At 31.5% G+C, this 11,752-nt stretch overlaps 1 protein-coding gene across 1 annotated transcript; it reads right to left on the bottom strand.

Annotated features, from left to right (window-relative positions):
• Nucleotides 1-699: 699 nt before the first annotated feature.
• Nucleotides 700-5,538, bottom strand: LOC107932632 (uncharacterized protein At3g27210). The gene is made up of 6 exons (XM_041082976.1): nt 5,032-5,538; nt 3,393-3,473; nt 2,966-3,030; nt 1,631-2,573; nt 977-1,272; nt 700-860 (listed from the first exon to the last, which is right to left on the bottom strand). Exons 1-3 carry the CDS (start codon nt 5,216-5,218, stop codon nt 2,972-2,974), a joined length of 327 nt encoding a protein of 108 aa, XP_040938910.1. The 5' UTR covers nt 5,219-5,538; the 3' UTR covers nt 700-860; nt 977-1,272; nt 1,631-2,573; nt 2,966-2,971.
• Nucleotides 5,539-11,752: the final 6,214 nt, after the last annotated feature.

Raw genomic sequence — 11,752 nt, 5'->3', positions numbered from 1 at the left:
TAGTTATAGTAAGTCATACAAATACATACAATAATCATGTCAAGAATGAAAATAATTTATAAATCATATATAATAAATAATTAAAGCAAGTAACTAACATAATAGGGATTGAATTGAATAAATACAAACTAAAATCAAGGGCTTAACCGGATATAGTGATGACTATAGAGGACCGACAATGAAATTTATTTCTCATATTCTTCATTTGCTTTTTCTCTTCACTACAGGAAAATAGACTTTTAGCGGCTTTTTTTTTCCTTTAGCGGCGTTTTAAGCACCGCTAAAAGTATTAGCGGCGTTTTCCCAAGCGCCGCAAAAAACGTCGCTATATGTGACGCTGCTAAAATTAGCGGCGTTTGTTTGAAAAAAACGCCACTAAAGATCATGACTTTTAGCGGCGTTTTTTAAAAAGCGCCACTAAAAGTCCTGGTCTTTAGCGCTGTTTTTGAAAACGCCGCTAAAGGTCCCTGTCTTTAGCGGCGCTTTTTATAAAACGCCACTAAAAACCAAGATTTTAGCGACATTTTTTTAAAAACGCCGTTAAAGGTAATGAAATTTTAAAAAAAATAAAATATTATAAAAATCATGAAAAATATAAAAAATTTAAAATTCATTATCAAAATATTGAGAAGAATAATATCCATGATATAAATATAAAAAATTTCTATTAAAATAAAAATAAAAATTTATAATCAAAACTAAAATAAATAATAAAAATTAGATTAAATATAAAGATATCATAACCATGTAAAATACAAAATATTATCATCAAGATTTACATCCTCATCTTGCTCAAATTTTGGTGGCTTGTACCCTTTCTTAAACCATTCATCTTGTAGAATTTCAGGAATAGTTATACGCTGCCAAAAAGAACATGCAGAATTTCAACCAAAATGCACGCGCTAAAGCTTATACTATGATCAAAGATTGCATGTAATCACAAATTTTCATAGGATGAATTGAATTTGAAACTTACGGTAAGAGGGTTTGGATCAAGAATACGCTTAATCAAATTCCTAGCACCAGATGAAAATCATGATGGACAGCTGAAAGAAGCCTCCCAGATCTGAAATTTATCAATGTACAAACAATTTTAATAAAGTTCTCATCTAAAAAGACTGGCCAAATCTGGAGGGTACTTACTTTCTTATACAAGCCTATAAGGCTTGGCTCATCAAAAGGCAAATAACCCGCCATGAGAACAAAGAGAATAACTCCGCAAGACCAAATATCAGATGATGTACCATTCAAGTGATTAAAATCTCACAAGCACTACGCAAATTTCAGTTCATATAGTCAGTCTATATCAAATACATGTTCTAAAAAACAGAACAATCTCAAACAGCTATGACCAGTATCCCACGGAAGGGAAAAAAAGCATGAAAGTACTGATATAATGACATAATTATAAACAGCCAGATGCTTCATCCTTTCTTAAACAAAGCAAGAATAAGATTGCATAAAATTACATAAAAACAAGATCATATGGATAATAGATCAATTCTTTTTACTTCTAAATTCAACAATTCGACTCATAAATTCAGCATTCCTCTCTTAAATTAACATAAATTCCAGTAATTTCACAGCTTTAAGCTAAAAAAAAGGAATGAAAGACAATTCATTTATATACCAGAGCTTTCTCAAGAAACATGCCGGAGCTGGTTCGAACTTCACTTTCAATACTTTGGCCTGATACATCATCTGCCACCATTGCTATTATGTGCCTTCTGCAAATTGTTCTTGGACCGCAATCTAGTGTAGTTGGTTTTTCATGTTCCATTTGCCACTAGTCAAAACATAAAAGATCTATATTGCAATATTATGATAACCCATTACTCCTTTGACAAAGTGAAATCTAGTTTTAGTATTGGCATCTTAAGCAAAAATATCCGCCTTTGCATCTTCTATTTTTCCCATCCTTTTTTCACCATATCAGCAGTGAGTCCCCAGGGTATCTTAGTTTTGCATATTTTTTTGGAACCATTTGTTAGGGTATCTTATTCATGTGAGCATTTAGGTAGTATGTCAAGTTGAATAACTAATGGCATCACATCATTTGAGCATATCTTATACATCCCAAACTCTAGTAGACTAGATTATTCCTGGAAACTATACAAACCATTTACATTTGAAGAGAATCTTGTTTTTGAAACTTGCCTTTTTGAAAGTAGCATGTAGTTTTCAAGGGTGCATCGTCCATGTTTGAGCACCCTCTGAAGGAACAAATATGCAATCAATAGGGCCACACATGTGCATCACAACTGGAGAACTCATTGGAAACTATTGAGTATAATTTACATTTGAGCTGTATTTAGATTCCATCAGTATTGCTGTAAGATAGATTATTGTCTTACCAATGCCTCGATTTATGAAGATGAGCATAGAAAGTACTAATTTTCTATTAAGGAGACAAGCAATGCTTCAAAGAAGTCTTTACAATTTTGTTTCAATCATTTTGATAATCCCACATGATAGTGGCTCAAAACTGACCTGTCCTTATATCTCTATCAATGGCATCTGCATTCAGGGTCCCAGGAAGCTCTCTAAAATCTTCATTGAAGATGGAATATGCACTGTAAATTTTGGAATGGAAAAGATAAGTCAGTCGTGGAAAGAAATGAGGAATTCATGCTAAAAAACTCACGTTATATAGGGTTTAGAAACTAAACAAAAACCCCAAAACAACCCCTATGTCCTATGATAATCTACAAGAGGTTCCTGCACATGAACTTCGTTAGTATTTCGTCATCGGTTCATATGCTTAAGAAATTCTCCACAGCTACCTTTGAGAAAAAGTCAGAAGAAAACATAATTCAAACAAAATTTTCATTCAATGGTTTGTTTGGAAGTATCAGGGGTATCAGCAACACATATCAGAGTCATGTAACAGTTTATTTGTTATTATCTTATACATATATCATGAACTTTGGCTACCTTAGGAATTGGAGTTTAGAAGCAAGAATACCTGACATCACCAGGTTGCCGCCGTCCAAGGTTCAGGAAAATTGTACAAAAACCAGTTCCAAGTATCTGAGCAAATGGGGGGCAAAGAAAATATGAACATAGTTCATAATGGAATTGCTCTGGATAATCTAAATAAATATTTCGTGCAAAAGTGTGATAGATTGTCCATGTCTTTAAATAATCTTTCTCCTCATCTCTGATTTTGCATTGTTATATGTTTTATACAAAGTACATAAGATACAAAACACAACGGTATGTATGATATAACATCAGAAATTATGTCTTGAATCCTTCTAAAAAATCTTGAAGGTAACACCACAATTTTTTTTTACATGTAGGCACACACTCTAATACACTGAAATATCAGTCATATTACAGCAATCAGTACTCATTATACGAGTTAATTCGAACAGTTATACTATTCTTACCCCTATTGACACTGAAGAAATCATCCTCACAATCGGAATCGAGATATGCTCGGGAATCGAAAAAGGTTTCTTCTTTACTACCTGCAGAATAAAAAATTGTTTCAGCTTAAGGTATTTAGATAGTAAAAAGGGAGCAATTTGATGAATATGCTGAAATACATTGAAATGCTTATCATGAAAGTAATATAGAAAACAATATCAACATGATGTTCAACATTACTATTGTACAATTTTCAGAAACTGTAACATGTATATGATGTAGCAAGCAACAGAACATCCTTGGAAAAACGCTATATCGCTTTGACATTCGATGGACGTATACATCAGCAACAACAGTCCCATGATTTATCTCCAAGTGTTGTACTGTATTGAAACATAAATTGTACATGTAGTAAGGACCACAACATAATCCACAAGTTGTCTTTCTTGGGGTTTTAATCTCCATTAATGTCAAATTATTAACAGTTAAAAGACAACTCTCTTAAAACTCTTTTGCAGCTACCTACTATTTAAGAGTGGTCCATCCATCAAGGGCTAATAAATTTACCACAAAAAAGGTTCCCCCTATATACTTACAAAAATAGATAGATACATCAAAAGATTGCTCATTGCTGGTTTGTCTATCTATTCCACATTGGACAGTAAGTCATTAAACAAGGATATATAAGGCTAAAGTTAGGTTCTCAACTTCAAATTGAATACTGCCATATATGTGAAAAATTAGCTTTATTTTATCTCATACTAGAATTCGCGATTAGCGATGTCGTTTTCGGGTAACCTAACAATTTTGCAATAGGCCTAGCCATTCCAAAACGGCCAATGACTTTTCTTGCAAGACAAGTGGAAAAAAGAAAAAACCAAAGGATAGCTACCTTTTTGTACAATATCTCATCATGTTTAACAGTGTTATGTTCACAAAAAGTTAGAAAACTGAGCTCTAATCCATGATAGATTAATTAACAAGCAAATTAAATATACTACCATGGAGGGCAGGGGAGGTCAAAGAAAGGGTCTAAAATTATCTAAGAATGAGAAGGGAAGTCCAAAATTTAAACTAAAATAGAAGAGTTTGCACTAATATAATAGTGAAAATGTTTTGAAATGTCCCCAAACAAGCCATAATTATGCTAAGAAACTATAACATGGAGGACAAAAAAAAACTATGAAAATATCACCATGTTTATCTCATAATCATCAATCAGGAGGGCCAACACAAATATCATTAGGCATATCATTCATGGCAGACATTGAAAAATAACCTTAAAAAAATAGATAACTACAAGCATCATCACTCATTAATCCAACAATATATTCATTTTTTTTCTGTAAACAAAGAACACAAGACTACTTGATATAAAGATCAACATGTTGATAGTAAGAAAAATGAAAACTCTGACAAACCAAATACCCATTTCAGATCTCACATCATAAAAATAAAACATCATCCAGAAACAGAGAAAGAAAAGTTATATAGAATAGATTTTTTCACACTCCATTGAAGATTAAAAGGAAAAAAAAAGTGAGACTAAAGCCAAATAGATTGTCTTTACCCCATAACCAAGCAAAGTAATTCCAACCTATTTATTTCACTAAACACACACAGAGACAAAAAGGTAAAATGAAAAAGAAGGAAAATTACCAAAATCTTTGAAAGTATTGGGCGATTGAGATATGAAAGCAAAGTCACCATTGGCAACTGGTTTCTCATTAACAAGTGATGGTGGAATGATGAGGTTATTATCTGTTTTAGACCCAAAAGAAAGTCCAACTTTCATGGCTGAGGCTGGCTCTTGAGAGCTCTTATGCACTGAAACACATGAACCCATATCTATCTTTCTCTCTTTTTAGAGCCACAACATCACCCAATCTCAAAACAATAAAAAATAAAAAAGATGAAACTTTTCAAACTTCTTTTTCCTCTGCAACCTCAAAAGGCAGAAGCAAAAGAAAACGGAAGAGAAGATGGAGAAGAAAGCTTTTTTCTTTTTTTTGGGGAGGGGGGGAGGGGGTATGTTAAAGAGTAGGAAGATACATACCTTGGGTTAATTTATGAGAAGTGGATTTTGATCGGTGAAACCAAAGGGAATAGAATCAAGGTTTTCAGCAGCGTAAAATTAGGGTTTAGGGGAGGGGGTGAAAATAAGACGACCCTGTTTCAATGTAAAGTTTTTTGCGGCATTTTTACAAAAACGCCACTGTATCTCAATTTTTTGTGGCGTTTTTAATAAAAACGCCACAATAGCTCAATTTTATTTTTTTGTCATTTTTAACATATTTTTTTCTTTTAAAATTTTTTTGCTGAGATTATGTTTTTTGAAATTTTTATTTTTTTAAATTTTAAATATTGATCTTTTTGACTGAAATATGGACTAAAATATTAAATATTAAAATTTTAAGTTTTTAATTTTTTTATTTTTCAATTTTCAATTTTCAATTTTCAATTTTTAATTTTCAATTTTTTTAAAGATTTTTATCATTTTTAAATTAACATATAAAAAAATAGTATCATGTCATGTGAATTACCTTGTAAGTTTTCATGTCAATATCATTAAAAAATTAATTTTACAATTACATCCCTATTAAAAATGAGATTTAACATTTTTTAAAAAGTGGAAGGTTTTGGTTCAAAAAGTAAGAATCAAATTGATAAAAAATATAAATATTGAAAGTTAAAATTTAATTACCATGATCAACTCTTTTAGGAATTAAATTAATAGATGGGAATGGCATCGTCTAGTATTGTTTAAAGGATTTCTTTTTTCTTTCTTTTTTCATCAACATTATTCTTTTAAGTATGGTTCACATTAGTTGTTTAGATTTTTATACAAATGGCATTTAATTATATGCTATATCACTAATTGTGTTAATAATTTACAAGAATTAGATCAAATTAAAGTTCATGTATGCTTTTGGGATTTAACCCATTTTGATATATATATATTTTTTAAAATAATATTTTTTAATTACCAACAATAGTTTGGAGAGACAAGTAGACGAGACGACCAAATGCTTCTGTAATGTATTGAAGAATGAACATAGAAAAATCAAAACCGAAATTAAGAACAGAATAATGAATATAAGAATTGGGTTTTTTCAAAACCAAAGGGAAAGGGAAAGGGGAAGGGGAAGGATCATATGGGTTCTACGGTAAACCGATGAAACGGCGTGTGTGAAAAGGGAGTTTTGAGGATACCAATTTTAGGAGGAAAATTTAGGGTTTCGAAAGGAGGGGGAATTTGGAAATAAAAAGGTGCCATTTTTTTGCGGCGTTTTTTATAAAAACGCCACTAATCTCTATTTTATACATTTTTATTTTTATATTTCATTTTTATTAAATATCAATGTTTTTATTTATTTATCAATATATTTTTTAAATCTAATATTTAAATATATCAAATGGTTTAGATTAAATATTTTTGAAAATAAAAGCATTAATCTAAACCCTTAACCCTTAACCTTAAGTCATAAAACATAAACCCTAAACTTTTACCCGGCCCTTAACCTCTAACACTTACCCCCTATCATCTAAACTTTAAACGATTAAAGTTTAGCATATATTTTTATAATTTTGAAACGATTAAATCAAAAAATTTCCATTATTCAAAGGGATGAAGTGCAATTTTACCTTTAAAATTTTTAAAAATTTCAAAAAATCGAAATGGAAAATTTTTCATTTTAGAAGGGCAAAGACCCTTTCAACCCCCTACTTATGCCCCTAAATATATATTAATTATAGGGTTTAGGATTTAATTGAATATGATTCACTTGAGATTAACATACTACCCATGGCCATTAAACCTTAAACCAAAAACTCTAAATTATAGACCTTAAATCTTAAATATTAAATATTAAAGCATAAACCCAAAAATAAATTTAATCAATATTAAGTATTGCTTCCGTAATTTATTATGAACATAAGCTTTTACATTAATATCTATGTATATACACATCAACATCCATATGATGTTTTTTAAGGTTTAGGGTTTTAGGGGTTATAGATTAGTGTTTAAGGTTTTTTTGGTTTAGGGGTTTAGGGGTTTAGGGGTTTAGGGGTTATATAGACTAGTGTCTATGATTTTTTAGGGTTTAAGGTTTTAGGGGTTATCTGTTTTTTAGCGGCGCTTTGCCAAAAACGCCGCTATTGCTCTATTTTTTAGCGACGCTTTGACAAAAACGCCGCTATTGCTCTGTTTTTTAGCAGCGCTTTGCCAAAAACGCCGCTATTGCTCTGTTTTTAGCGACGCTTTGTCAAAAACCCGCTATTGCTCTGTTTTTTAGCGGCGCTTTGCCAAAAACGCCGCTAATGTATAATTTTTGTGGCTTTTTTTCATAAAACGCCGCTAAAAACGCCGCTAAAGCCCTATTTTCCTGTAGTGCTTCTAAGTTCTAACATCAACATTTTCTCTTTAATGGGTTATTTATTTATGTTTGAGTTTGTTCTTGACTGCTTTTAGGGCTATGTGGCTATTTGGATGATTGTTTTGTATGCAAATCTTACAGTACTTATACATTATGGTTATGATTCTTCTAATCATTTTAATAAAATGCTATATTTCGCGATGATCAGCAAATTCAAAAATTCACTGGAAAACATATCTTCTTTTTCAGATAATTTTTTATATATTTTTGGAACCTGATTTCATTTTCTTAAATAATCATTTGTTGTTCGTTTATCAACTTACCTTGATTCATCTTCATTTATAGGATGATCTTCTATACCGCTTATCTTATATCCAACACAAAGCTATTGGTTCTACCCCTTCATCGAGTTTCCTTTCGTTCACCTAAATAACACAAAATGTTGTAACTGGCTTCGAGACTAGCACTGAAGTTAAATTTTTGTGTGTGGTAGATAAAACAAGTGTTGAGAAATGAAAATTGTTTCTAACTGTTTTTAGAGGTGGTGGAATACAGACAATTGTATTTAAAGTGTAACAAGGGTTTTTACATATTGAGTTAATATTAGAAAAGCAATATTGGAGTTTATTGAGTTTTAGTTTAATTGACATAAGTATTATTGTCAATATAGGAAGACATAAACATAAGAATTAATATTTATAATTTCATAATTTTTCAAAAGGTTTATAAATAATTTTATAATCTTAAGAAGGTCAAGACCATATTTTTTAAAGCGGTAGTTAAAATTATTGTTAGACACTAGTTTGATAGGATGTCGAATTATGTTACCCTCATCATCTATCCTTAATATTGTATAAAAAAATAACTATGAGCTTAAATGAGTTTTATATGTTATTATTGTTAAATATGACTCCTATTTTGAGTCAAATTTGAAAAATAATCTTTCAGTTAAACTCTGTTTACTTGTTTCATTCAAACTCTGTTTACTTGTTTCATTCAAACACTGATTAGTTTAGATTATTTTATTATTATTTGACCTATGAATTTAGCCTATAAATAGGCTTTTTTACAACCTTAGAAAAGTATACCGATTAGATATTAGAACTTATAACACATTTAGAAAATTGTGTTTACGTTTTGTGGGTTTTTTATTTTTGGATTTTTGGGGTTTAGTCTTAATCTCCATCTTTTGTACTCTTCGTTCTTTTTGCCATTATAGTAAAATTATCTTTGCCCGTGGTTTTTTATCCTCTTTGGAGGAGTTTTTCCACTTTAAATTTGTGTGTTCAATTTCTCATTTTATTCTGCTATTTTTCTTGTTCGTTGCTTAATCGGGTCGAAATCCTAATAAGTGGTGTCAGAGTTAGTTCAATTTTCATAGATCAGCCCGTTCAGAGATGGCAGCAACAAGATTTGAAATTGAGAAGTTCGATGGTGAGACAAATTTCAATCTGTGGCAAGTTCGAATGATGGCAATTCTAGTTCAATCCGGTTTGAAAAAGGTTGTTACCGGGAAAAAGCTTGAGAATCTAAATAAAACAGAATGGGAAGAGCTTGATGAAAAGGTTTTGTCTGCAATCCAGCTGTGCCTCTCGAATACGGTATTGCAGGAGGTATTGATGGAGAAGACCTCATCTGCCTTGTGGAAAATGTTAGAAACTCTTTATGCGACTAAGTCTCTAGCTAACCGTTTAGTGTTGAAACAACGTCTATTTACGTTTTCCATGAATGAAGGTAAGCTTCTTAGAGGTCACATCATTCAATTCAGTACTCTTTTAAATGATTTAAAGAACGTTGAGGTTCATATTGATGATGAAGATCAAGCTATACTATTATTGTGCACTTTACCTCCTTCATACAAGTCTTTCAAGGAGACTTTGATTTATGGAAGAGATAAACTCTCGTTTGAATATGTGAAGGGTCATTTGTTGAGTAGAGACAAACTCGACAATGAGCTTCATTTGGATAGCGAGACAGATAAGCAAGCTTCCATTTTGGTAGCATCAAAGAAAAGAGACAAAAGGTGTTGCTATTGTAAAAAGTTAGGTCACATCAAAGCAGATTGTTATAAACTATGAAATAAAAGAGCTACTGAGAGTAACGAGGAAGATGTAGCTGGTGTTAATTTGGTCGATGAAAATGGTGATGATTTCTTGTTAGTGTCAACAAGCGATAATTCCAAGTTCACGTCCAAGTGGACCCTAAATTCAGGATGTTCTTTTCACATGTGTCCCAATAGAGAATGGTCCTCTATATACAGTTTGGTTGAAGGTGGAGTTGTGCGCATGGGAAACGATTCATCTAGTAAGGTAATTGGTATTGGTACTGTTAAAATTAAGATGCACGATGGGACTATTAGGACACTCTCAGATGTCAGATATGTAACTGATTTACAAAAGAATCTCATCTCCTTGAGTATTTTAGACTTGAAAGGATGCAGAATCAACATCGAGTCGAACGGCATTAAAGTATCTCGTGGATCTCTCGTTTTGTTAAAAGGTAAAATAATCGACAGTCTTTATATTCTGGAAGGTTCTACAGTGATCGGTGAAATCGGACACCCTTTGTTCGTTACGGAGTTGAAGTTAACTAGTTTGGAGCGGGGACAACTTGGTCATAGGAAGGAAAAAGGTATGACTGTTTCGTTGAAGAGAGGTTCTCTTTTGGATGCAAGTTTTGAAAGGTTAGGGCACTGTGTTCGTAAAAATCATACCCGGGTTAGTTTTGATTTGACAGTGTACAAGTCGAAGGCTAGAAGTCTTTCAATTTCTAAGCACAAATTCGACTCAGTTAATTCCCTGCATAGTTCAAGATAGGCTCGTGGCGGGCTTTGGCAAAGATGGCATTGTGGAAATATGAGTCAAGGTGGAGATTTGTTAAATATGACTCCTATTTTGAGTTAAATTTGAAAAATAATCTTTCAGTTAAACTCTGTTTACTTGTTTCAATCAAACACTAATTAGTTTAGATTATTTTATTATTATTTGACCTATGAATTTAGCCTATAAATAAGCTCTTTTACAACCTTAGAAAAATATACCCATTAGAGATTAGAACTTATAACACATTTAGAGAATTTTGTGTTTACGTTTTATAGGTTCTTTATTTTCGAGTTTTCGGGGTTTAGTCTTAATCTCCATCTTTTGTACTCTTCGTTCTTTTTGTCATTATAGTAAAATTATCTTTACCCGTGGTTTTTTATCCTCTTTGGAGGGGTTTTTCCACGTTAAATTTGTGTGTTCAATTTTTCAATTTATTCCGCTAATTTTCTTATTCGTTGCTTAATCGGGTCGAAATCCTAACAATTATACATTTTTATAATGAATATAGATACCTAATTTTGTATGAATTAAATTTCATAATGATTGGGTCTTCAATGTGCTAAAAGGGGCTTTTAAATAGGATTCAAATTAAATTAGTTTTAGAGTTAAATTAATTTTAAACTAAGATTGGCATAATCTCGGTTTAATTATTTGTTTTAATTAGAATATAGTATGGTGGGAGATATTTAGATATCCAAAGTTGGGGTTCAAGTGTTCCTAGAAAAAAGAAAATGATTAAAAATTAATTTAAAATAATATAATTTTTAATTGAGAATTAATTAAAGTCAATTAGGTTATAAGTTTAATTTAACAAGAGACTCTTAAACTATGCTTTTTGTTTAAATTAGAAATTTAAACTTTTTTTTATTGAATTAGATACTTGATTTTACATCCGTAATCAATGTAGGTCCTACCATTACATTTATTTAAAAAAAAAACTAGTAAAACTCTAAGTCTTTGCATCATCTCTTTCCCGCACTTCCGCATCAATATGAGAAGAAGAAAAACTCCTTAATTGAACCAACCAACCCTGCTTCCACCCTAGAGATAGCTCTCCTTAAGAGCTAGAACCATCAACATCAATACCATTCTCAAAACCGCATAGCTTATGAACTATTTCCATCCTCATTGCACTTATTTTTGTTTCAATAAGAAACAAAGTCTGGGGTTGAATTACTC

The sequence above is a fragment of the Gossypium hirsutum genome, chromosome A12 (genome assembly GCF_007990345.1).
Source record: "Gossypium hirsutum isolate 1008001.06 chromosome A12, Gossypium_hirsutum_v2.1, whole genome shotgun sequence".
NCBI lineage: Eukaryota > Viridiplantae > Streptophyta > Magnoliopsida > Malvales > Malvaceae > Gossypium > Gossypium hirsutum.
This window is presented reverse-complemented; position numbering and strand designations above follow the sequence as displayed.